The sequence below is a fragment of the Magnolia sinica genome, chromosome 3 (genome assembly GCF_029962835.1).
Source record: "Magnolia sinica isolate HGM2019 chromosome 3, MsV1, whole genome shotgun sequence".
Lineage (NCBI taxonomy): Eukaryota > Viridiplantae > Streptophyta > Magnoliopsida > Magnoliales > Magnoliaceae > Magnolia > Magnolia sinica.
This window is the reverse complement of record NC_080575.1, coordinates 79115269-79142643: the sequence shown is the minus strand read 5'-3', so window position 1 is coordinate 79142643 and position 27375 is coordinate 79115269. Positions and strand designations below refer to the sequence as shown.

General features: G+C 40.2%; 1 protein-coding gene across 9 annotated transcripts in view; it reads left to right on the top strand.

Moving 5' to 3' along the window:
• LOC131240061 (2-isopropylmalate synthase A-like) overlaps window positions 1-26667 on the top strand; it is an 80265-nt gene extending 53598 nt beyond the window's left edge. Inside the window, exons 7-12 of one of the 9 annotated variants that reach the window (XM_058238072.1) lie at window positions 6059-6092; window positions 6210-6284; window positions 23086-23169; window positions 23323-23457; window positions 25999-26144; window positions 26223-26667. In XM_058238072.1, the coding sequence (XP_058094055.1) occupies window positions 6059-6092; window positions 6210-6284; window positions 23086-23169; window positions 23323-23457; window positions 25999-26144; window positions 26223-26358 (610 nt within the window). In that variant the 3' untranslated portion in view covers window positions 26359-26667. Of the gene's footprint in view, window positions 1-6058; window positions 6096-6209; window positions 6285-6691; window positions 6793-21819; window positions 22176-23083; window positions 23173-23322; window positions 23458-24175; window positions 24443-25998; window positions 26145-26222 lie in introns of those variants that run through there. The other 8 variants (XM_058238071.1, XM_058238073.1, XR_009168594.1 and 5 more) reach the window with 8 other exon arrangements.
• The last annotated feature ends 708 nt before the right edge of the window (window positions 26668-27375 follow it).

Here is a 27375-nt window from a genome sequence, read left to right as displayed (position 1 = left end):
AGCAACCTAGTTTCTAAAAAAAGAAAAAGGAAAGTTTCTAATAGTTTCTAAAAAAGAAAAAGGAAAGTAAACTAGTTTCTAAAAAAGAAAAAGGAAAGGAAATTAGTTTCTAAAAATAGATGAAGAAAGTTTCTAAAAACAAATTAAGAAAGTTTCTATCCTATAATTAGAAAGTAAATTAGTTTCTAAAACCAGAAAAGGAAAGTTTCTAAACCTAGAAATAGAAAGCTAAGTTAATTTCTAAAATAATTCAGAAAAAACCCTAACCTAAAAATAGAAAGTAGAAAAACCCTAATCTTAAACTAATTCCAAAACTAGTTAATCTCAGAAAAGACGCAACCGTTAGTCCCTGGCAACGGCACCAAAAACTTGTTAACAACCCCAAGTGTAGGGTCGCGATGCAGTAATAATCTCGGTGAGACTGAGGTTGAATCCACAGGGACTAATCTCGTGTATATTCTGAAAGTAACTAGAAGTAGAACTAGAAAAAGATATGAATCTAAATCTAGAATTAAAGGGAGTAATTGTGAAGTGTGTATTTAGAAACTTAAGAATTCAAAGTTGGGAACTAGGGTGCCAAGGATCCACTTGTGGTGATCAAGGAGTCCTCTTGCTTGCTTCAAGTAACACAATTAGAATTGGAGTCCTATCTTATCCAATTGGAAAATATATCAATAAAACCAAATCTGAACTTCCATTGACCTAATTCTCAATGAAGTAGAACTATGATAGTTGGCAGGGATTCCATCACCAAACCATGCCCAAGTGATAATGGAAAACAATAGGATTTACCCATCCTATAATCTCAAAGCAGGAGAATTGTGAACATTAGGAAAGATTCCATCACCCTACCATGCCTAAGGGACGATGGTGAACAACAGGACTTGCTAATTTCACAATCTCAAATTAGGAAAAGAAGGTACTCAAAGCTATTGCAGATCTACTGTAATTTGAGTCACAACAAACCATTAAAAACTGAAAGTATTCCTTAAATATCAAATTAGAATCCATGAAGTTCAACATAAATATGAATCAAAGCAATAAAAATATCCCATCATGCTACAAGCTTCACCTCTTAGACCTAGCTAAGAGGTTTAGCTAACCATAGACATGATTGGATCTAAAACCCTAGAAGAAAGCATGAAAACAACCAAGGAAAAAGAAGAAAAACTCTTGACGACGACTTCTCTACCCTTTTGCTACACTCCTTAAACCATAGAACATGCTTTGGAGCATCCTAGGGAGTCCTGTTTATATTTGTGGAACTCCAACTTTCACACCTAGTTGGAAAACTCTAGAAACCGCCTCAAATTTACGCAGTTTGCTAAAATAGACTTCACTCTGCGCAGTTTTCCAAAATAAACTTCATTCTGCGCAATTACACAGAATGACTCAGAGTTTCAGAATATGCTTTTTCAGGACGATTTCAGGACTCATTTTCTTCACTTCAAATCTTTGATTCTCTTCATTCCTCACTTGGTTTTCTTAGATCTTTGGCATGTAAATTCTTCAATATTGGTCTCATAAGATTCATCCTTTGCCTTGGTGATTCTTGAGCATCAAATCCATGCTTTTAGCACCCTTTTCAATCCAAGCTCTTAAATTCACCTTGCAACACAAATATGAGTAAAATAGAACATTAAGCATTATCATGTTTATAAAACCAAAATATAACTGGGGGATAATATGCAATATTTGACCCTCAACAAGGGCCATGTTTCTTCCTAGTTCATTTGGGAGGAAACCCACACCTTTTGAGTTAGTTCACTCTAATGTCTGGGGGCCTGCCTCTGTTACATCCTCTTTTGGATATAAATATTTTGTGACATTTATTGATGATTGCACTCGGATGACTTGGGTTTACCTTCTTAAATTCAAGCACGAAGTTTTTGATATGTTCAAACTTTTTCACAATGAAGTGGTTAATCAATTTCAATGCCCTATCAAGGTCTTTACACTCTGAATTATTATTATTATTATTATAATATATTTTTTTTGGGGGATGCCAATCGAATGTCTTTTTGTCCTTTTAGTAGGAACATGGCATCTTGTCCCGAACATCGTGTCCTCATAACCCTTAACAAAATGGTGTAGTCGAGCAGAAGAATCATCATATACTTGAAGTCACCCGTGCTCTTTTATTGGGTATGAATCTTCCAAAACAATTTGGGGATGATGCATTACTTATTGCTGCTTTCTTGATAAATTGCATTCCCTCTTGCATACTGTCACACAAGTCCTCATTCAAAATGCTGCTTCCTCATGACAAACCATTTCCATTACCTCTTAAAGTGTTTGGGTGTATATGTTTTGTTCAGATTCTTGATGGAAGTAGTGACAAGTTGAGTCCAGGTGCCATAAAGTGTGTTTTCTTAGTCTATTCTTGGACTCAAAAGGGGTATAAGTGTTATAATCCCTTGACCGGTAAGATGTATGTGTTCGTTGATGTTACCTTTTTTTAAGAGGTCCCATACATCTTTGTTGAAGGGAAATCGCTATGCCATCCTCTTGTTAATCAGAGGGAGATTACACATTCTGATGATCACTCCATACCTCTTCCTGTTGTATATCCTGGTAATGATAATGATGTGTCCTCTTCTCCTCCTATTTCTAAGCTTATCCTTGTGTATCATCGATGAAATAAATCCTCTAAGGATCACACTTCTACCATCCCATCTGCCTCAGTTGAAGGTTCATGTATAGGCTCTCTCTTTCATTCTCATGACCAGTGTTCGAAATATCGATATCGCGTTATGTATCCCATCCTTGGGATACAGATACGTATTGGTTATCACACGGGATATATCGTTTATATTAGGTAATTTATCGCACTTTTGGGGAAACATGGGGAAACATTGGGGAAATAGTTGAATTTTTTCAATGTAACTTTAAGGGTTGTTAAAAAAGACCTTAATGCACTTTTAAATCATAACATCTCAAAAAAGAAGTGTAAATAATAGGTTTCCTTTGTATAAGGTCCTAAGTTATGTGCTGCTGACTGAACTAATGCAACTATATTCAAATTGAATGTATAACATTTAGAGTGTATGTGATGATCATTTCATCAAACACTCCTAAATACTTCGAAATTAGTCTCAATTGACAGCTGGTTGAAGGGAAATTTTTTTTAAAATTATATTTTAATAATTTTTTAATAAAAATGATTTTTATTTTTCAAAAATTGGCAAGGACTTAACAAATCAGTAAATTAGCCCTCATACATGCTTGATTTCATGTTTGAAGTGCAAATTGCAAGCTATTTGGGAGAAATTAGGGAAATTTCAAAATTTTTCCAAATTGGACCACCTACACTCAAATTTTGAAATTAGAGTGTATGTGATGATCATTTCATCAAATACTCCTAAATACTTCGAAATTATTCTCAATTGACAGGTGCTTGAAGGAAAATTTTTAAAAAAAATTGAGAACATGAAGAACCAATGGATATCGAAATCAAAGCTCCAACTCCATAATTTTTCATGCAAAACATGAAGAACCAATGGATTTATAACCATTTAACACTAACTTAACATAATTTCAACAAAAAAAGGGACTAGAAATTGAAAATGCTCATTAGATCGAACATATGGGATATATTGGCACTACCTATGTGTTTCGTATCGCACAGGTGGGATACAAAATATATCGTGGGATATATCGGCTAATATCGTCGATATTTAAAACATTGTTCATGATGCTCTTCCTATTGCCTTACGAAAACCTTCTCGCTCATGCACCATGCATCCTATTAGTAATTTTGTTTCATATTAGCATCTCTTGCCTTCACTCCAATCTTTTGCAGCCTCCTTATCCTCCACTGCACCACACAATGTAAGGGAAGCCTTGAGCAGTCCTGATTAGACGAAGGCAATGATAGAAAAAATACGAGTGCTCGAGAAAAATAACACTTGGGACTTGGTTTCCTTACCTTAGGGCAAGCATACCGTTGGATATCGATGGGTCTACACTATTAAGTATCGTCCAGACTGTTCCATCGACCGATACAAGGCATGATTGGTTGCAAAGGGCTTCACTCAAACATATGGTGTGGACTACTTTGAGGCATTCTCACTAGTGGCCAAACTCAACTCAATTCGTGTGATAATCTCCGTGACAATTAATCTGAGCTGGCCCCTATTTCAACTAGATGTGAAAAATGCATTCTTGCATGGTGATCTTGTTGAAGAGGTCTATATGGATTAACTTCGTAGTTTTTCCATTTCCCATGGCTCTCATGATTCACCCTTGGTGTGCTGTCTATTGAAACCCATTTATGACCTCAAACAGTCTCCACGCGCCTAGTTCGATAAGTTCAATCATGCTCTTCTGGACTATGGTTTTAATCACAACCAAGCTGATTATTCTCTATTCATCCGTCGTCGACCAGCAGAGATTACAGTTCTAATTGTCTATGTCGATGATATTGTGTTGTCTGGTAATGATACCGAAGGGATGATAGCAGTTAAAGCCTTCCTCCAAGCTTGATTTGAGATTAAGGATCTTGGAACTCTTTGATACTTCCTGGGGATTGAGGTTGCGCGATTGAAGTCGGGAGTTGTGCTATCTCAGAGGAAATATGCTATTTATTTGCTATCCGAGACAAGAATGCTAGGGTGCAAGCCTGTCGCCACGCCTATGGATACTACTATGAAACTTAGTCCTGATGATGGTGCGCGTATTTTTGATCTAGGGATGTATCGTCGGTTAGTTGGCCTACTAATTTATCTCACTATTACCCGACCGGATCTCTCTTATGCCGTGGGCGTCATTAGTCAGTTCATGTAGACTCGTACTACACATCTAACAGTGGTGTATCGAATTATTCAATATCTCAAGTTTGCTCCTGGTAAGGGATTGTTGTTTCAGTCGCATGGTCATCTCAGCCTAGCTGGCTATTCTGATGTTGACTGTGTAGGAAGTTTACATGATCAATAGTCTACCTCTGGTTACTACACATTTGTCAGTGACAACCTTTTACATGGAAGAGCAAGAAGTAGACAATTATTGCTTGCTCCTCTGCCGAAGCTGAATATAGGGCAATGACCCATGCGACCCGTGAGATTTTTTGGCTCCGAACTCTTTTACAAGAACTAGGCTATGATCCTCCAAGCCCAGTTCCTTTACACTACGATAATTAGGCTGCCATTCATATTGCCAACAATCCCACGTTTCATGAATAGACAAAGTATATTGAGATAGATTGTCACTACATTCGAGAGAAGGTTGCTAACAAGGGGATTACCACTCTATTTGTTCGTTTCGGAGAGCAGTTGGCCGATGTGCTCACCAAGTCACTCAACCGGAATGCTCTTCTTCAACTTACTGGCAAGTTGGGCATGATCAACATCTATGCTCCAACTTGAGGGGGAGTATAGGAAAGCTCAGTATGTAGAGTGAGTACTTTTATATGTATTAGGTGTGTAGGGTGTTGGGTTGCTCCCTCAGAGCATGTATTCTATGTTTTGGGTGCACTGTGCTGTGTGCTCCCTTGGAGCATGTTCTCCTTTATTTTCAAGTGAATAATATCTGTGTTAGGTTTTTTTCATCCTAACACAGCAATGAACTTCTGCCACTTCCTTTCTCTCTCTCTCTCTCTCTCTCTCTCTCTCTCTCTCTCATACTTCTTCTTTCTTCATCTTCTTACACCCTTCTACACCTCAACTCTCTCAAATCCAACTGGTATGGCCCTTGATATAGTGGAATGGTGGAACAGTTCATGTGGCTGACCCCAATTAATTGTTACTTAGATGGTCATGATGATCAATAATAAAATTTGGTGAACATTCATATAGCTATAAAGCTTGGAGTTGTATGTGGAATTTTGATCTTTGATGCTATGGGTGGCTTTTTCTTTCCCTGTTAGTTGTTGTTGAACATTCTTACTTCCACAGTTTCTTATTGCCATTCAGCACCCCATCTTATTTTCATAAATTTCTTGGATCTAGAAATTCTGGGATCTTGTACCTTCTTGATGCTAATTGTCCCAAATTGTAGAGTCATTTATTTGTTTTTTCGAATATAAATTAACCTTTTTTAATGAATTTTCGTTTCAATGCAGTGGGCGCCATGCTGTGAGGTCTAAACTTCTGGAGGTGGTACTATGATTCCATTGTGCTCATGCGTACTTCTAGGACTTATGATGAATTGGCTGATTAAATTAAATTCATGTTTCGGATATGCATTTATACTATTTTTAAACATATTTTCAGCTTGGTTTTGAACTAGATGGTAAGGAGCTTGATGATGTCTTCTGGCGTTTCAAAGCAGAAGCAGAGAAAAAAAAGGTGAGACAGAATGAACTGATTTTCTTTGGACATTAATTTTCAGTTGTTCAATGTTGATAATCTATTTTGCTGCAAGTTTCCTCCATAACAGCAGGCCTATATTAGGTTGACACTGAAGATAGATAGATAGATAGACAACGAAAAAGGGTGCACAATTTTTTTCAGATGTTTGAAAGCATATTGTGTTAACTCTGAAATGTTACCAAGATCATCTTATTTGATTGGAATTTTCCGAGTTATGATCTGTTTGGTTAAGGGCTGTATGGTTGTGATGGGATTTATAGGTATTTTTGCCGTTATTTTTATTTTATTAAAATGGACGATGAGGACTACATGAAGGTTTCTTTTGTTTACTGTATATGCACGTAAAAGAGTCTTCTAATTGATGGTTGAATCAATAATTGAAGTTTTTCTTGTGCATGGAGAGAGATTCTCTTGCTTTGGGGTGTGATTCCTCTACCCTTTGTTCATGATGCTTAAAGCTGGTTGGTGATGCTAACCATATTTGGTATGAATGAGAGATCTGCATTTTTTATGTTTAGTAGTTTTAATTTCATTCAATGCTTTTTCTTTGCACTATTTTCTATCAGAGTAAGTTCTATTATTGGGATAGGTTGAGAGATATGCTTGCAAAAATATGGAATCGCTAGTGATCAAATACTTAGATATTGGCTGATATTGTCGATATCACAGCTTTGCGATATGAAATTCGGATGTATTCACCAAGTTTTTTGAAGGGTGATAAATTTTATTCAGCTGGCCGCCTACAAAAGCAGGCAGCAAAGAATACAAAGAGGAAAAAGAAAAACCTGAAACACACGCCACTCAACGGAAAAATTCCCGAATTAACAAAAGGATTTCCACTCGGCCACCAACGTCAAAGCATCCGCTGCCACAAATGCTGCTGAGCAAGAATAATCCCAAAACCTCCTATTTCTTTCCAGCCAGATCGACCACCAAACAGCCGGAAGAGAAAGGAGCCAGCTGGTACGGTCCTTGGATCCCCTGGTGCCTACATGCTAGGCCCAAAGAAAATCTCCGACTGAACCTGATAAGACCCAATGGACACTGAATGTCCCTAAAATGTGGTGCCAAATGTATCCCATGGAGGAGCCAGCAAGGACCTCTTTTGGAGCCATTGTGAGCACTCTCTTCCTTCCAACCAACCAGATAAAAGTGGCAACCTTGGGGGACACACCATAATGCCAGAAATGATAAGCGTGCACTTCCAGAGTCTCACTCAAAATTTCACAAAGAAACTTGTACAAAGACTTAACCAAGAACAAACTGAAGCTATGGCATTTCTAGACCATGGAATTGGCCTCTCCAGCTGGGACAACTGTTTGTTGCCGGGACAAAAGCGAAATAATTCTTCTCGATGTCCGACATGCCCCTTCTGCTCAACGGAGACCAGGAAGCAGAGGAGTGATGAGTGGAGAGGCAATCTGCCACTTTAACTCCTTTGAAAGGGGCTAAGTGAACAAGAAGAGGATGATCATTTTGGAGAGTGGAGTTGCCACACCAGATATCATTCCAAAAATCAATTTTAGATCGGTCCCCCACCGAAAAATGGATGCCTTTGCGAAATGAAGGTCTCACACCAGTGATCGACCTCCAAACATATGAAGCCTTGTATAAAGTAGATCGCATGGTCTCTCAGCTACCCTCTTGCAGCCCATACTTGCTAGCAACTATACGACACCAGAAGCTCTCTTTCTCCGTTCCAAACTGCCATAAACATTTGCCCAGGAGAGCCGCATTCATAGCATCCAAATTATGAACTCCTGCTCCAACAAGCTGCACAGGTTTACAAATCTCCTTCCATGCAAGAAGATGGAATTTGGCACCTTCCTCAGAACGTTGCCATAGAAAATTCCTTCCTAACTTTTTCAAAATCGCTTGTATTGAATAGGGTTATTTGAAAAGAGACATGAAGTAGACGTGCATGTTGGAAAGGACCGATTTGATGGGAGTAAGTTGACCTCCAATAGACAGATATCTACCCTTCCACTTGGATAATTTTCGTTCAGTTCTCTCTATAACCTTATCCCATACCGATTTGGGAGGCTTACCAATGCACAACAGGAGCCCCAAATAGGTTGAGGGAAAGTTACTCACTTTGCACCCGAAGATCGAGTCTAATAGATCGACTCCTTACCTGTCAAGATTAATACCCAACATCTCACTTTTGGCCGCATTGATCTTCAACCCAGACACAGCTTCAAAGCACATGGCTATCTTCCTCAAATCTTCAACCATTAGAGGGTTCTCTTCGTAGAAGATGACTATGTTATCCGCAAATTGTAGATGAGATATTCGTTCTCTATAATTCGCAGCCCAAAATCCAGAAAAAAGATCGACTTCTTGACCTCTATTGAGTATATGACTAAAAGCTTCCCCCACTACAAGAAAAAAGATAAGGAGAGAGAGGATCCCTTCCCCTTGCCGTAGACCCCTTGAGGGTTTAAAAAAACATGTTGGGGAACCATTAACTAGCATTGAGAAGGATGAGGATTTGATGCAGCCCTGAATCCACTTCCTCCATTTATCCTTGCAACCCAGTCTACCTAACATATAATCCAAGAATTCCCAGTCGACATGATCATATGCTTTCTCGATGTCCAGTTTGCAAACAACTCCTGCTTTCTTCTCCCTAGCCTTGGAGTCGATGCATTCGTTGGCTATAAGAAAACTGTCGAGAATTTGTCTTCCTCACATCTGCTTTCACCACCTTCTAGAAAATTTGAAAAAAAGCAATAGGAAAACCATTGGGGCTTGACGCTTTGTCTCTACCCAAACTATCAATTGCTCGTTTAACTTTAGTCTCGGAGAAAGGCCACTCCAAGTCTCAAACCATAGTGCTAGCTCTTTCGAAATATTGTCAAAGTGGAGAAAATCCAGCTTCAGGCGAATCTAATCTTCTTTAGATAGGAGATTCTGATAGAACCCCACTATAGCTTGGCAAACCTAATCATTGTTCTCAATTTTGACACCATTCACCACAAGAGAGCTGATTTTATTGAAACGGGCTCTGGTCGAGGCTACACCGTGGCAAAAGCGAGTGTTCGTCCACCTCCAACCAAAGAGCCCTCAATCTTTATCTCCACTTTATCTCCTCTTCCTTAAGATGCTTAGAATAGATTTGCAAAAGAGAGCACCTCCTGTCTATATCTTCCGACATTAGTTTGCCTCTTTCTTCTCTTAGCTTAATATTGTGGATTTCCTCTAGGATGACATCTAACTCATTGTCCTTGGCCTGAAAAGCCTCGCTGTTCTAGATCTTCAACTTTTCTTTCAAGAATTTCAATTTCTTATTGAGCTTAAAACCAACTGACCCTTCCACTGGTCATGAAGACCACCACTCCAAAACCAGATCAACGAATCCTTCCGTTTCCATCCACATCAACTCAAATTTAAATGGTGTAAGACCCTAGCTATCAGGCTGAGATGGAAGGAGAATCAACCAGTGGTCCAACGTGGTTCTCGGAAGCCCTTTTACCTCCAACAACGAAACTTGTTAATCCAGCACAGGCTCACTAGTAATCTATCTAACTGGGACATAATAGGGGAGTATTGGCCATTGGACTGTAAATTTGGCCCTTGGCATTGGCAAATCTATCAATTCAGATGATTGAATCCAATTGGAGAAGTTCTTCATAGAATTGGTAATATGTCCCCCCCCCCCCCCGGAAAAAAAAAAAAGCACCTAGGAAGATTTTATTTGCTCGGGATGGAGCATAGTTCCTCCCAGAATGATGATCACTGATTTGACTTACACAACCCGTCAACTGCTGAGAAAATCCATATGAAACCAGAGGAGATATCGACCAACACCGCTGAGGCAGAAAAAACTACCACTCCTACTATCTTCTTTATGCCAAATGCTGGAATTCCAAGTCACCAAGATACCCCCCGAGGATCCCTCCGCGTCTAGACATACAAACAAAATCTAGAAAAGAAGAATCGACTGAATTCATCTTGGTTTCTTGCAATGCGATAATTTGAGCTTTATATTTCTTACATGCTTTAACTTGATCACGCTTGGCTTTACTCCCTAGGCCCCTTACGTTCCAGCTAAGGATGATCATAGGGACACAAATCTTGCCCTTCTGCCCGTCTAGTGCACTTGCCTGACTTCCCAGTCCATAATTAATTGAACACTCGAGCCTCATAAGCTCCCTTTGCTTCTGAAGGGTACGTTTGAGCATGTGTGAAGGCTTAGAGAGATCTCGTTGCTCAATAAACTGAAACAACACCACTGCATCATCATCGTAGATCTTGAAGGACATCCCAAGCTTCCTCCCAACCCTATCGATGACATCTTTTGTTCATACTAAGTCCTCTAATGGGACATTAGCTAGAGATTCCCTAACAACCACTTGGTTTCGCCTACTCCTGCATTGACATCCACCTTATTGGCAACCGCCTGAAGGGGCGGGATATCCAAAGCTACCAATGCTGCATTATCTCTTGGTTTGAGCTCCTCTTCCCTTAAAGGAACCTCGTGAACCACTGAAATTGCCTTAGAATCATTAGCGATTTGAGCGGTTTCTGTACCTCCGTCTCTTGGAGGTGTTGTGGTATTTGCAGGTTGAAGATCATCCGCATTATTTGCTGGAAGGGGTCCTACATTTTCATCATAAGAAACCAACCCAACAGAAGAGAAAATATATGCTTTCCTCAAGAGGATCGCACGGTGTCCTCCTCTACTATAAGGGAGAATATATAAATCCTTGGGAAATAAAAGCGGCGTCTTGATTTGTAATTCACGTGCGGGTGTGTCACATGCCGACTTGTCTCCACACGCAACAATGGTCGCTAGGGATTCACATGCGTAACACCACGTGTCTCACTCTCAGGCTATGTTTTGCTTAAGGTAGGTTGGGGAGGCGTCCTGTCACTCTATGGGGGTTGGTAATGATGGTTCGATTGAGAAGAAGACAAAACCTTGCCACGTGGGGAAACGCCATTCGCTAGGCTTAAGGCTCGGAGCCGAAGTGCGCTTGGAGGAGCTTCCGAGCTTGCCACTCCAACTTGAGCCGAAGGATCCATGACAGGGTCGAACCAAGCCTCACCCGAGAATATTCTAGAAGCAGAAGGGGAGGGGGTAAGTGGAATGGTCTCGCTAGCACATCCCAACATGTGGTGATTCCCCAATCGACACAACCCCTACGGGAGTACCACCTCTCAAAGAAGAAGCTCCTTTAGAATGGCCAACAATTTATGGAGGACTGAAAGCAACCACTTGTCCACCTACTGCCTGAGGCCCAATCGTGGAGCTCCACTGAATCGCTCTACTCTGCGATGCTCCAATGGAATACTAAAGTGGTGCACCTTCTTCTCTACCTCCTTCAGCATGAGGATTTTGATGCCTGAGATGCTCGCGTCTCTTCCATTCTTCCCCCCAATTGGTCGGAAGTCCCCACGTCACCTCCTTTGAGCAAGATCGATTTTGGGACCGTAAACTCTCTTTTCCTGTTGATACATAGACGGGCAACACTTGTGTCTTCCCCGATCTCAGATGCTTCATCGATGGCTTTAGTTTCTCCAATGCATTCTTCGATAGACGAGAACTTCCCTGGTCCAAATTTCCAGAGGAATACCCCAGATCAGGTGTTTCGGTGCCGAAAATGGATCCCTCTTCCCATTTCCTGATGGCCTGGATCGATGCATTGTTGAACAAGACACCTGCCATGACCATCTGATCGATATTAATGCCTGGTTTGGTCAAGATGTAGAACAGGTTATTTTGCAAGGGTTTGATCTTATAGTTGCAGTCTTCCAACTGGTAGCAACCCTTGAGCCAAATCCTGATTTGAGATGTGTTGCCCCTTCCTTAGTTGAATCCAACACCAACCACTAGAATCTCGGGCACATAATATCCACCAATGCCGGGTCCACCCACACCTCCTCATTCTCCAGAACACGTCTTTGCATGTAGCTCTTCTAAATAGGAGCATCCTCCTCACCACTTGCCTTCCCCTCTTTGCAACCCTTACCCGCGATGTAACCTTGCCCCAAGAGCGCTTCCTTGACGATCTAGGGTTTCCACTTGAAACTACTATGGGTCCAGGGCTTCAGACTCTGACACGACCTTACCCTTCTTAGACTTTCCTGAGGCAGTAGATACCACATTCCTTAAACCTTTCAACTGATTCTTTTGCGTTCTGCCCTCTTGGTTAACCCTGGTCGAGCCATATTTGGCCTCTTGCACATGTATCCTATTGTTGGCAAAGCTAACACCATTAAGCATCTTCATGGCTTCCTCTAACTCTTCTTGAGAACGCATTCGGACGAAAGCAAAACCCTCGGGTTCTCCATAATCTCTAAATCAAGTATTGACCACTTCCACTACTCCTGTTTTACCGAATACTCTCTCGAAATACCAAAAGGGTAACCTGTAACGTACAACGTCAGGAACTCCTTCAACAAACCTTCCTGAATCACCTTCTTTTTGGAGTTCTGGTCCTTTTTCCTCTTTGCGCGAAGTTATTCCCCTCCTATTTCAACTTTGACTCTTTCCCCATAGCTATACTTGCATCCTCTACTTCTGTCTCCCTCCCCTTGAGATTTGTTGAAAGAATTCGGTCTCCATCGCCATTGACATCTCTGCACGATTTCGTTTCCCTAGTGGAATTTTAATAGGATCCACTCGACTTCCGGTAATGGGAGATGTGCTCACTTCTTGACCGAGATCTTCCTCACCTTGCACTATGAGGGCCACTAGCAGAGCTGCTCGTCGCCACTCTAACCTACGCTTGAGAATGCCTCCTCTTCGCACTATTATCCGAGCTCCTTAGTATCTTCTATCCTTCGCTCTATGGTTTGGATTGGAATGGCTCACCTCCTCTCCACTCCTTAGCATCGTCTATTCACAAAGTTCCCCAGGTTTGTTCGCAAAATCCCTAATGTCGTTCGATACCAGAGCATGTATCATAAAATATTGTGTCTCACTCGTTTCATCGATTGATACGTATGCCTGTTGCTAGACATTGAAGAAAAAAATTTCTAGGGGGGACCCTTGTTTATTTTTTATTTTTAATTATCAATAGCTAAGGAAGAAAAAGCAAGTGTAAATCCATAGCTATGCTCGAGTTTCATGCATTGACACGAATTTAGAGAAAGAATTTCACTTTTGAAGCTAGAAATTGGGGAAATCCAAAATTCTTCTGCTTTCACCCCTTAAATTGCAATTTCAGTGTGGAAAAATATGTTGATGAGTGTAGGCCAATCTGCAGATTGAACACATTATTTGTTTGGAAAATTTTAATTAAAAGTAATTAAAAAGAGAGAGATGCAGTGAATAAATTAGTGCATTACTTACATAACTGATTTTTTAGTCATTAAGAAAATTTTTAACTAGATTTTTTTTTTTTTGGAAAATAGTAATGTACAAAAATATGATTAATTACTATATAATTAATACGTAATGATGGGACCGATACATATTTGCATTGTTAAAAAACATTAATTATTTGGAATTGCATTACATACGGCCGACAACGCATAATTTTGTCTCTTAAACAATGGAAAATTATTGGTGGTTATTATTTGTAATTGTTTGAGTTCCGAGTGTGTAATCATGTCTTCTAACATCTCTTGAAGTTTCATTGAAAATTTCCACCATGTTCCTAAAATTTCCTCAATGTTTCCCTTAACCTGCAATACCTTATGTGATACATCCAATATTTCCTGATGTTCCCACGATGTTTCCATATTTGGAGGGTGTGACATGGTGCAATACTGGTACATAAAACATCAGGATTCACAAAATGATCTATTTAGATCTAATAGTGGAAGAATTGGAAATAATTTGGAGGACTTGCAGTATTGGAATTGTCAAGTTTCTGTTATTTTAAATTGCAAAGAACAACTGACCAGATGTTGCCTTTTGTCATATTCCATGCTAAAATTCCCTTAGGACGTGTGATGTATTCTCAATCCAAGGGACCGGTATCATACTCTTTTCATGAAGATCGTGCCTACAAGATTAAAATGCTATCCTTGATGCGGAGAAGAATACTTATTCATTTAATAAGGATGGGGAGAAGTTCAAAATGATGCTGATGCTTATTCATTAAAGGATGGGAAGAAGTTCATGATGATGCTGTTTTCAAAGAACACAAGTTGTACAAAGTCTCTAAAAGATGTAGTACAAGAGAAACTAGAGAAAATTGAATGCAATTCTCACATAGAGGAGAGTCTAGTCCTCAAAATATGCAAGAGAAAATTTTGGATTTGAGAAAAATTGGGGATTAGGGTTAGGCTAGGATTTAGGCTGTGTGGTTGGGGACTAGGGGTAGATTTTGGGTGGGAATATAAAAGAAGAGAGGGAAGTATCAATAAGCTTTAGAATAATATTATTAAGGATACGGATGAGGGAGTGTTGACAAATGTGGGGACCGCTAGTGGAGAAAAGTGAGTTCCCAATTATTGTAGGCTGGCACTAGGGGTTGGACATTAGGCCATACCTCCTCGATTGGTTATGGATGAGTTAACAAGGCATTTGTAGGAAGAGATCCCAAGGTGTATATTGTTTGTAGATGACATAGTTTTGATTGACAAGACAAGGGAGGGCGTAAACACAAAACAAGATTTATGGAGATTCTTTAGAATGTAAAGGATTTAAAATTAGTTGTACTAAAGCAGAATATATGGAGTACAATTTAGTAACAAGAGGAATGAAAACGAGGAATTAGTTAAGATTGCTGACCAAGAAGTTTCCCAAAATGACCGCCTTCGATACCTGGGGTTGATAATCCATGAGAGTGGAGAGAATGAGAAGGATGTGGTCTATAGAATTCAAACTAGGTGGAAGAAATGGAAATGTGCCTTCGGAGTTTTATGTGATCATTGTGTATCACTCAAGGGAAATTTTTATAGGATAGCTATAAGACCAGCCATGCTGAATGTTGGGCAGTTAAGGAACAACATGTTCATAAGATGACTGTAGCTAAGGATGCTGAGATGGATGAGTGGCAAGACGAGAAAGGATAGATTAAGAAATGAATGCATTTGAGGGAACTTATGAGTATCACCAATGGGTAATTAAGATGAGGGAAAGTAGACTTAGATGGTTGGTCATGTGCAATGGAGACCAAGAACCGTGCCAGTTACAAGGAGTGAGTGGTACAAGTTGAAGGCTCTAAAAGGGCAAGGGGAAGGCCCGAACACCAGTGGAGGTAGTAAGAAAAAGACTTGATGACTTATGGTCTAATTGAAGGTTTGGCCCTTGATAGAGTGAATCGTGGAACATGATTCATGTAGTTGACCCTAATTAATTGGTATAAGGCTTAGATGACGATGAATTTGAACTAGATGGAATACATATGAAATTTCTACCAATTTAGAAGCCTAAATCCTTCAATTGATTGCCACGAACTTGATGGTCTCTCTCTTCTTGTAGTGGAAAATAAAATAAAGGGGAAGAGGATTGATTTGTGGATTCACACCACAAAACACTACATAGTCAAACCAAAGGAATCTAAAGGCATCACACCACTAGATTTTGAAGAATCACTTTCCTAGGCTAGAATCCCATCGCAATGTACTAAAAAAAGAAATTTAAAATGGGGAGTAGGGTGGTGTGGGAGAAGATTTTCATCCGAGGCTGGGGAAGATCTCACACCAATGTTCTTGAGGAGATGGTCAAGCAAAATGGGGGTGTAACAACCGCTCTAGGGTCGACGGGAGGCTGGATGGTGTATCTAGCAGAAGAGAAGCACATGGTCAGGGGCTAGTAGAAGCGAAAGGGACGAGGATGGGGATCGACGCTAGGAAGGCTCTCTACTGGGAGTCTAGTCATGGACACAAAGTCTAGGAGTTCATTGGAAGAGGTGGCGGAGTGGGTTCACTATTATGGAGGCCTCCGCAAGGGAGCTTTCAATGTTAAGTTGTTGTGTGAGTCGGAATTTTGGATCTCCATAAGCTCTTAAGAGGAGATGGAGATCCTATGAGTGTCGACTATAGAGGGGCAGGTGGATAGTCGTTGTAAGTGGGCTAGGTGGTCTTCACTTGGGTGAGAGGAGGCCTACTTCTAGTTGTGGGGGATGGCACTCGAGTTATGGTTCTCGGAAGCCTTCGTGATGGTGGGCTCTTACGAGCGAGTGGAGAGTTATGGAAATATGGAGCAACGAATTGTGTGTGCTCCTATGGAGTAGCGAGAGAGGAGTGGCTATGTGGAACCCATCTGGCAAAGATGGTCCAACAGCGAAGCATTGTGCAACACTTGTCTTCGCTACAGAGGTGTTAGGTGGTAGGAAAGGGACAGTTGGCCTAACTTATCATTCTTGTAGAAGCGTTAGACAGTAGGGGCTCGAGAAGGTAGCTTTTGTTGCGCTCAGTGCCACATGTAGGTTTGGAAGGGAGGTTCGGGCAAACCATGAGGAATGAATCTGTGGCTCGGAATGGACTCAACTGTTGCTTCGTAGGTGAGGCTCAGTGTAGAAGAGGCATTAAAAGTTGAACACTCATCCTAACTTGGAGTTTGAAGCATTAATGGTGGTTCAGAATCGTCTGAGGGACTTCCATGTCCTGAGACACGTGCCTTCCCTGGGACATTAGTTTAACTATGATTCAACAAGGAGTGCCAAAGGAGTCAGGTTGGGCAAAAGGGCAAGATTGATGTCCAAATGATTCCTCTCGACTGTAATGTGAGGGGGCTGGGAGATTGGTGGAAGCGAGGGCATATTAAAGAAGTCTGTAGAAGATCTAAGACGCAGATCATTGCTATTCAGGAGACCTAAGCCGATGGCATGTGATAGTAAGATTCTGGATTCGGTAGATTCTGGATTCGGTGTGGGCTTGCGATTCTAAGGAGTGGGTGGCGGTCAATGCGGAAGGATCAAACTAGTGGGATAGTGGTGAAGTGGAATTTGAATCTATGGGTTAAGGAGGATAGGTGGGGAGGAAGCTACTCAATGTCAGTGATCTTGAATGAGATTGCTTCGAATTGCAACTGGTTGTTCATAGCAGTCTGTGCCAAATGACGCAGTGAAAATGCAAGACTTTTGGTCTGAGTTGTCTGTAGCACAAGGAAGATGCAATACTCTGTGGTGCGTGGGTGGTGAGTTTAGTGTCACAAGGTTCACATTTGAAAAATGTAATGGCTGTAGAATAATGTGCAATATTAGGGATTTTTCAGAGTGGGTGAACTTTCACGAGTTAATTGGTCTTCTGACCGGGGCGGTAAAAATTTACATGGTCAAATTGGCAGGAGGCTGATTATGTCCAAGATTGACATGTCTTGGTGTCTCCAGGGTGGGTGGAAAAGTTCTCGCTAATCTCTCAAAGAGGCTTGTCGAAGCTGATATTTGATCGTTATCTTATTTTGCTAGAGATGGAATGTGAAAACTGGAGGTCAAGATCGTTTAGATTGGAACTGGCATAGTTGGAAATCGAAGGCTTCCTAAAGCTTGTTAAGCAATGGTGGGGTTCTCTTGAGGTAGACGGATATGCTGGCTTCAGGTTATGTAAAAATTGCGGTTGCTAAAAAGCAAAATAAGCAGTTGGAAGAAAGAGCTGTTGGGGAATCGGGAGGTGGAGATTGGAAATATTTTGGAGGGTATTCAGAAGCTAGATATTAAGGAAGAAGGTTCGAAGCGGAGGATGAAAAAGCATTAAGGGCATAGTTATCTCAAGATTATAAGAATCAATTAAAGGAAGAATAAATCAAATGGCGACAAAGATCCATACTGGTTTGGCTTAAGTGGACAAAAACATGAGGTTCTTCCACAACATCACAAGTGCTCAAGCTAAATGCAATAAGATTATGGTTTTATTGTAGACGGGAGGAGAACTGAAGGGAAGGATCATGTATGCGAGGTGGTGGTGCAATTTTCAAAAAGATGCAAAAAGGGGAAGACTGGATAAGTCCGAAGCTAGACACAAATTAGACTTTCAAAGGTTATCCATTGCACAAGCTAAGCACTAGAGTGCTCATTTTCTAAAGAGGAAGTCAAAACTGCAGTGGATTCATTGGGAGGTGATAAGGCACACCGGGATCGAACAAATTTCCGATAGCTTTCTTCCAATTGTTTTGGGAGATTGTGAAGGGTGATAATATGAGCTTTGCCTTACAAGATTCTTGCTAAAATTCTAGCCACCAGGTTCAGATTAATTTTGGGAAGCATTATCTCCAAAAACCAATGTGTTTTTGTAGCTGGAAGACAGATTCTAGATTGCATCTTATCCACTCATGAGTGCATCGACTCACGTTATAAGGAGGGTTCGAAAGGTTTAGTGTGCAACCTGGACATTGAAAAAGCTTGTGACCATGTCGATTGAACTTTTTGGAGGACTACATGCTTGCTCGGATCATTTGTAGCGTGAAGTGACGTAAGTGGGTGAGGGAATGCATGCGCTTGGTGAGATTCTTGGTTTTAGTTAATAATTCTCCCAAAGGCTTCTTCAAAAGCTCAAGAGGCATTCAACAAGGGGACCCCCTTTCCCTATTACTTTTTGTGATGGTAGCGGAAGTGTTAGGCAGAATGTTGAATAAAGGGCAGGGGATGTGTTGCTTTCATGGCTTCGAAGTCGACAAGAATAGTCCAAGTGCAAAATGTTGGGGATAAGGACCTAAGGGAAGGAGGTGAGGCAGTTAGTTAAGGTATTCAGCTATAGGGTGGGGCATTTGGGGCTTCCTCATTGCATTGGGAAGCCACCAAAGCACTTATGGGACAAAGTGGTGGAAAGGTTTATAGAGCATCGGCTTTGTGGGGAGGTGTTGTTAGCATGAAAGCTAAGTTTAAGGGGGGGATATGCTTCTTGGTATGAAATGGAGAGAATATCCGGTTCTGGGTTGCTAACATAAGAGTTTTGGAGATGATGAATTTGGCGCTTTTAGGCAAGTCGTGCTGGAGGCTCAGGGTGGAGGAAGGTTACTTGTGGCGAGAGATGATTACATCTAAGTATACATGCGAGGGAGGGGTTGGTGGACCAAGGAATCATCTCTATACAGAGCATCGACTTTGTGGAGAGGTGTTGCTAGCGTGAATGCTAAGTTTAAGGAGGGGATAGGCTTCTTGGTTGGAAATGTAGAGAATATCCGGTTTTGGAAGGAAGTCTGGGAATGCTTTTCCAAGATTTGCGTGCATCTCGGTAGATAGTGACATCCTCGTTGATTGTTGAGAGGTTAGTGGAAACTTAGTGGCGTGGCTGCCTCCTTGTAGAAAGAATCTATTTGATGAAGAAATTGAAAACCTAGCCTTGCTCCTCAAGAGAATCCACCTTATTTTTTCATTGCCGGGGGAAAGGGACCACATGATTTGGCATAAAGAGAATTCGGGCTGTTTTTTGGTTTAATCTTTCTGCAAGTTGCTTCACCATTCATTGGTGGAATGGCAGTCTTCGACTGCAATGGTGTGTTAGTAAGGGGCTCCTCCAAAAGTGGCAGAGTTTGCATGGTTAGTTAGGTGGAAGCGGGTCTTAACCATTGACAACTTGCAGAGAAGAGGCATGGTTATCCCCAGTATTTGTGTTATGTGCATGGGTAATGCTGAATCTATATACCACTTCTACCATTTCTCTTTCATGTGCACGGGGATGCTTTAATAATGTAAGCAACTCAGTTTCTTATGTAATTCATAGGGTGAATTCTTATGTGGCAGAATGGGCCGATAGTGTTCCTGTTTTGAACGATTGTAATCTTCCCTTTGTTTGATAGGGTTGTTTTTGTTTGGGTGCCATCTCGACGTTCTTTTAATAAAATTATCTCTTCCTTGAAAAAAAATAAAAAGGCATATTTATAGGCATCAATCCCTAGAAAATCTTTGTTCCAATGTTCTATCAGTTGAGAAGCTTTTAGAAAGAAGCCAATAGAAGATCCTTATGTAATCTTTCTTTATAAAGCTTCCCTTTAACAATTGATTTATGTACTTTCAGGTTGCAAATTAAGAAAAATGAACATAAATCAAACTATATATATATATATATATATATATATATATATATATATATATATATATATATATATATATATATATATAAAAGCTTGTTTGTACAATTTGTACAAACCTGATGTCATGCAGTTGATACTTAGATGATAAAGGCTGTAAGCCTGTAACTAGTGTGCCACACACCGCAAGTGATCATTAATCAAAACCATCCAAATGGATTTGTGGGTGATATAGTCCAACTGGAACGTTGAATTGGTACCGATTCATCATCAAAGCCCTTGACCTGGTCTAGATCATTAGTTGGCTCAATGCGGATCCCCAACGTAGTCTGGATGTTCTATATAGACAGATAGATATTCTAATTCTTCATTATGGATAGTCGGATACGTGTGCTCTCTAGTTTGAACCCTTGGATGGGCTTGAAGTAGGCTTTGATATACAATCCGAACCCTAAATGGGCCTGATCACATGATTGGCCATATTTGGATCTGAATTGTATGATCAGGTGGTCTGGTTGCTTTTTGCCTGGTGGAAGAACAAGCTACTCTGTTCTGGTGCACTTTTACCCTTGAAAGATCTTTTGTGGCATTCTAAATATGTTAACTGGAAAATTTGTACTGACAAATGTTGAATGGTAAATATATTTGGTCATCATAGCTTTCATTCAGTATCCATTAAATTGAGTAGTTCATGATTGTATTCATGCATTCCCATTTGTGTGTAGTAATTATAGGGTCAGACCTTATTTGCATGATCCTTTTAACCAGATGCCACTCCCACTTTGAATTATGCTTCCTAGCCATTTATACTCGCTAACATTTCAGACCAGACACTTTCCAGGTCCTGCATCCGAATCCATTACCTCCTCTCTTCATGTTCAACTATGGGCAACACTAGTGCCCATCTGCCACAATAAATTGTGGCAACTCACCCCCACATTTATGTCATACACGTATGTTAATACAAACCATGCCTTTCAGCCCCATTGTGAATGGAGCACAAATCTTTTAACAATGTGCCACTCCCTCTTTGAATCATTCTTTGGACTCACTCCAACTCCTGCTTCCTAGTTGTTTATACTTGCTAACATTTTGCAATTGATACTTTACTGCTTGCACCCCAACTATTTGCTTCACATGCAACTATAGGCTAGATTACTTCCAATTTGCTACAATTAATTGTGGCAAGTCATCCATAAAATCATGCACATGTGTATGCCAATGCAAACCAAGTCTTTCAACCCAATTGTTTATGGAGCATGATCCTTCTAATTAGGTGCCACTCTGACTCAAATCGTGTTTGGATTCGCACTCCCACTCCCATTTCCTGTACTTCAAAATAGACTCCCCTTCCCCTATTGCTGCTGCATTTCATGCTTTGTGCTTTGTGCCAACTATAGCACATATCAATTCAATGTCCAATTCAATTGGCAAAATCAGATGGTTTAGATTGTCTGTTCTGTGTGAATTATATTCTATTCTCCATGCACAACAGGGCCATGATTTGGATGGTACTGATAATGCACATGTATGCCATTTTACCATGGACAGTTGACACCATTTAGTATTCTGGCTGATCTCTTAAAAATGTTATCTTGTGTTAGTCTGTTGATTGATGGATTAGAAACTTGGTATGAACAGGTGTTAGGAGAATGTTCTTGAAGTATAAAAGAAAAACATAGTTGGAAGATGCTGCTGATATGCTCTATTGAGCCCAATTTTGCTGGTAGTTTGTTGAGTTATCCGGATATTGGAGGTGTTCTTAGGGATGGTGGTGCCAAGATGGTCGTTGATTTTTACCTTACCCAAATTGGGGAAAAAATCAATGAAAGTGGAAGAAAGAAATTTAATATTATACAAATGCTTCTTGGGCCACCTCCACCAATGTCATATCTTGGGCCTTAAAGATGGCTCCTTGACATTTAAAAAAGAAAAAAAGATGATGCACTTCATTAGGGCCAGAGGCCAAAAAAACAGAAAAAACGAAAAAAGAAAAAGAAAGAAACCAAAAGAAAAAGAAAGAAACACAAAAACCACCCACAAAAGAAAGGAAAAGAAAAGAAAAAAAAAAACCAGCAACTCATCAGGGATCCCAATCCCTAATATACGTAGAAGCCCAATTAAAAAACCCCAAAACTGGACCCGCTCTTATTGGAGAAGCATCGGGAATTTCTATCATCCCAGATGCCCCACAGAACAGCTAAAAGAACCATACTCCATTTCCGAATGCCTAAAACACCCCTCCACTAGCATGCTATGAGTTGAAGAGACTGACAATGGAGCTAGGCATGACCCAGGAGACCTTCGCTCAAATTAGAATGTGAGACCAGACCTCTGAGGACAAGTGCTAGTGGATAAAAAGATGATCCACTGATTCGTTGACATTGGAAACTTGCTTGCATTGTTGATGTTTTTCTTGTATTGCACTTCCTAGTGAAGTGAATCGACTCTTGGATTCCCTTGTTTGTGAGCATGTGATTTGTGATTACTCGTACATGGGGAATTTCTGTCTTAATTCCCATACCCCTTTTCTTTAATAAAGTTATTACTTACCAAAAAAAAAAAGATGATGAAGATGAAGAAATTCGTGTCTACTTTGGTTCTGCTTATGCTTCTTTTGAAACTAAAAGGTATATTCCACTTCGTTTCCAATTTGGGTTCCAGATTATTGGACTTTCAATTCATTACCTTTAGCTGGTAAAAGATTAGAATTTCACAAACCAAAAGACAACTCATTTGTTCAGTCCCTCTCATTTTACTATTGATTGTCATTTGGATATCTAGAATTAAGTAATTTTACATGGAAAATTATGCACCCTAAGAAGGAAACCACAATAATAAATTATTGAAATGCCTTTTAGATGGTTTATTTGTCAGTCCTGCTTAGTAAAACTGTGGATGTGGCAGCATATGACGGATGCTGATCTAGAAGCTCTGGTCTCAGATGAAGTTTTCCAGCCACAAGTTGTTTGGTCGCTAGGTGACCTGCAGGTTTATTAGCCTAGTTCTATTCCATTTCATATTCCATACGTTTTGTTCTACTCATCACAATCCATATGTTTTGTTCTACTCATATATATATATATATATATATATATATATATATATATATATATATATAATTAGAATGATCTCACCATGCAGGTTACATGTGGAACTCTTGGTCTTTCCACTGCGACTGTCAAGCTAATTGGTGCTGATGGAGCGGAGCATGTTGAATGTGCAGTTGGAACAGGTCCAGTTCATGCAGCTTACAAAGCCATTGATTGCATTGTGCAGGTATGTCGCTAGGAATGACCTCTTAAGTTTCCTCAACTATTACTTTATGTGTTGAATTCTTTGATGCAGTCGTTCCCATGGAAATATGTAGTCTTGTACTGATTGCTCTCCTTGATTATTTGAGTAGGTTTTCTAATTAGACAAATGTCTTCCACTTAGTTTTTGAAACAGTGAAAATGGTGAAATCATAGAAATGCCTTCGATGATGAGAAAATTACAAAAATCGACAATAAGAATGTTCCTGTCAATGCTGATTTGAGCCTTTATTTCTTTGTTGCTTAGATTATTTTCTCTTTTACCATTCACCATTGATTAGTTTCCTTTCATTTAAAGCACTGCTGATCAATCAAGAGAGATGGGAGGGAGTGCGGGAGGGATGGAGGGAGGATACTAAGAATCCATATAAAGTGATTTTTATATCAGGCTTTGTTGAATTGATACCTAGATAAAATCTTAATTCCTAACTGCTGAGTCTCCAGATCAACCGCAATTTTACGCATGAGGGTTTGTTGAACCATTGACACCCAGATAAAATCTGAATTGCTAACTATTGTATCTCCAGATCAACTGAAATTTTATGCTGAATGGTTTTCCACCAGAAAAATTCAGATCTTGGTTGCAATATCATGGCACTAATCCCATATGTAAAGATGCCAAAGTAATCCTCTCGATATTAATTCCAATCTGAACTGATTGACAAATTTCTTCTGTGAAGCAGGAGTCCCAACTCGTATGAAAATTAAGAATGGGAGCTAGTTAGAGGAGAAGCAAGCCCAAATGCCCATGCAATTGCATTCTGGGAACCCCTCCTGACTATAAGCATGCCTTCCATTTTATTTGCAAAAATGTTCACTCCAACTTTGATTGCCAAGATTTCAGCCTGATTCAAGGAACCCATTCTATAGTTGCATCATGTGTGAAGTGAAGTGGCAACAGATTCGGGTGTGGAGCTGTTTGTTTCAAAATTTTACCAAGTACAGACCACTAGGAACTGGGATCAGAAGGGGTTGTTTGGATGCCTGTAAGTTTTGTAAGTGGGAAGTGACTTACTGGTAAGCCACTTACAGATGGTGTTTAGGGGGGGAAATTCTCCAGTAAGTCATAGGCAAAACTGCCAGGAGACTTCATGGGGCTGGGGGTGAGAAGTCACTTCTCTGTAAGTGACTTGCAGCTGAAAATCACTTTTCGGTGAAAGTCACAACTTAAAAACTTGGCATCCAAATGACCCTAAGCGGGAGCAACACAAAGGATCCTGAACAATGTCCCATGCCCACGGGACCTGAGAAGGTGAACTTCACCAAGCCGTGATCATCTTTGAGAACACCCTCAATCCCTGATAGCTGTGATCTCCATATAGCTTCCATCTATGCTTAAACTGCTACCAACCAGCAGTCAGAGTTGGACCAATAGTCCACTTTGACAGAAGGTCAGTCAAAATCTAAAATTACCTCCCTCCAATTATGAAGTAGATTGGATAAAGTGGATACCTGAGAATTTGGAAGAGGTACAACCCCAATGTACAAAATCTCTTTTTATCTATCAGACTATGCTCATAGCTAGCACGAAGATCTTCAAAATAACTTCTATTTCATTTGTTCCATATTTTCCACATGATTGGTAGTGGCAACATCCTCCAAAGGATTTTCCTCAAAGATTGAAAGGACCATCTATCCACCCATCTATCACAAACCCTGATGAACCCAACATGGCAAGAGAGAATTAGTCGGGTAGTCTTGCACCTGATACAAATAATGCAAGGACCTAATATGAGGGTATAACTTCTATTTCTTAAAATTCAGTACATAGGTGTCCCATTCTTATCGTTTTATTCCTATTTGATTTTATAATATTCACTCTACACATTTCACATGCTACTTTGGCCTTGTTAGACAAAGTATTGTTTTTAGGCTCCCTAGAAATGTGAAATCTTATGGAATTCCAAAAACTCCCATGTATATATTTTTATTTATTGATCATATTTCAAGAATAATGCTTGTTTGTAAGTGATGCATCTAATACAATGGAATCCTGTTGAAACACATCTTGCAAATACTGATGGAGGGCTATTAAGCTGGCCCTTTTCCAATTCCAGTCCAATTGGGGAGAGTTTCTAATGATGCCGAGGACTGCTGGTTTTGATAATTTTAATTCATTTATTTGGGATGATTCCTTCAATATCACTCTGTTGGTTTTGGAGTAGAGGCTCAGAGCCCAGAGCCTGGTCATGGACTTTCACATCAATGGCCTATTAAGAGATGCTTCAGGAAAAGACATCAACGGTGTGCAATAAAAGCCAAAGATTGCATGGCTCCTGACATTCTATCTCGATGACTTGGACTACTGGGGCCAATCAGATCAATAGGCAACCATACGACCTATTGTACAGAACCATGATTCTTCCTTCTAAGTTTATATTGTTTTGGTCAAGTATGCAGTTTCTAACAGTTGATGGTGAGAAGATGCATTTTGGCCATTTTGTTTTTGAAAGACTGCATTTTTTTTTTTCCCAAAACAATGAAATAATTTCCCACTTGGTGGCAGAAACCGGTTACACTTCTTGAGTACTCCCTCTCCTCAGTAACAGAAGGCATGGATGCGATAGCCTCAACCAGAGTCCTCATACGTGGAGAAAACAGCCATGCATCCATGCACGCTTTAACAGGAAAAACAGTCTATCGTAGTTTCAGGTTTGGCATACATCTCCTTGTGTGGGTCCCCCCTTCTCTCCTTCAAGCTACCAACACCCTTTTTTTTTTTTTGGTCAGTGGGACCGGAGCAGGAATGGATATCGTGGTTTCCAGTGTACGGGCATATGTGAGCGCACTCAACAAGATGTTGGGCTTCAGAGCTCCGACGGTGAAAAAGACAGCTTCTGCTGAAAGTTCTCAAGCTTCAGCTTGAACAAGGTACCTTAGGTAATCCACATATATCTTTTCCAAGTACAAGTCTTCAGGAATCCGCAAGTTTGGTGTTACGTCTTCTTTTTTCTTCAAAATATAGAGAAGGCCTGTACTTTATCAGAACAGTTTCAATTTCGACTGTTCATTAAAAGCTTCTCCATTTTATTTATTCATCTCTGCTGAGAGCCATAGAGACAATGTTGCAATATGCATTTTGCTTGATGAGTTGGCCAGTCCTTTTATTCCTTGTGAAGAATCTGATAGTGTGTAAAAAACGTTAAATGGGAATGCTGGACATACATTTGCTGCATCTCACTTTCACAAGCTTTCATCGCTTTTGCTTTCTTTTAGCACGGTGCCATGTATCAGTGGGCCCCAATTAGGGATGGTGATGGGTCAGGACCGCCCACTGGCCAACTGCTCTTACCTGCTTCTGAGGTGGGTTTGGGTCAAGCTAAATGGGCAGCAGGTTGGGCTCATGCTAGAAATATGACCTGCTTAAGTGAATAGGTTGGGCTAGGGTTGAAACTCACCCAACCTGACCTGCCCATATGGGTTATTAGGGTTGTACATCGAGCCAAGCCGACACGAATCAAGTCAAGGTGGGCCAAGCTTGGCTTGACTCGTCCGTGCTCTCCCTGAGCTCACCCTCGAGCTTACCATTGGAGCTTGGTTTGTTTGCCAAACCTTTCAAGGCGAGCTTGTGGATCGAGTCGAGGCAAGCTTACCTTGATTTTAGTTGAGCCTACTCCCATCTCAATTTATTATATTTTTTGTTACAAAATACAAATTAAAAGTCAACAATATTAAGTCCAAAATGTCTCATATGCCACAACATTAAGATTAAAAAAAAAAGTCTTACATATACTATTTAGATACCACAACATCGAGTCCAAAAAGTGAAAATATAATACAAAATATAAAAGCTCGAACAAAACTTTAAAAGTATACATTCCGTTATGCAGTTTTAGATGCATTCTCGTCTTGACTTCCATTTTCGTTCTCATCTTCAACATTG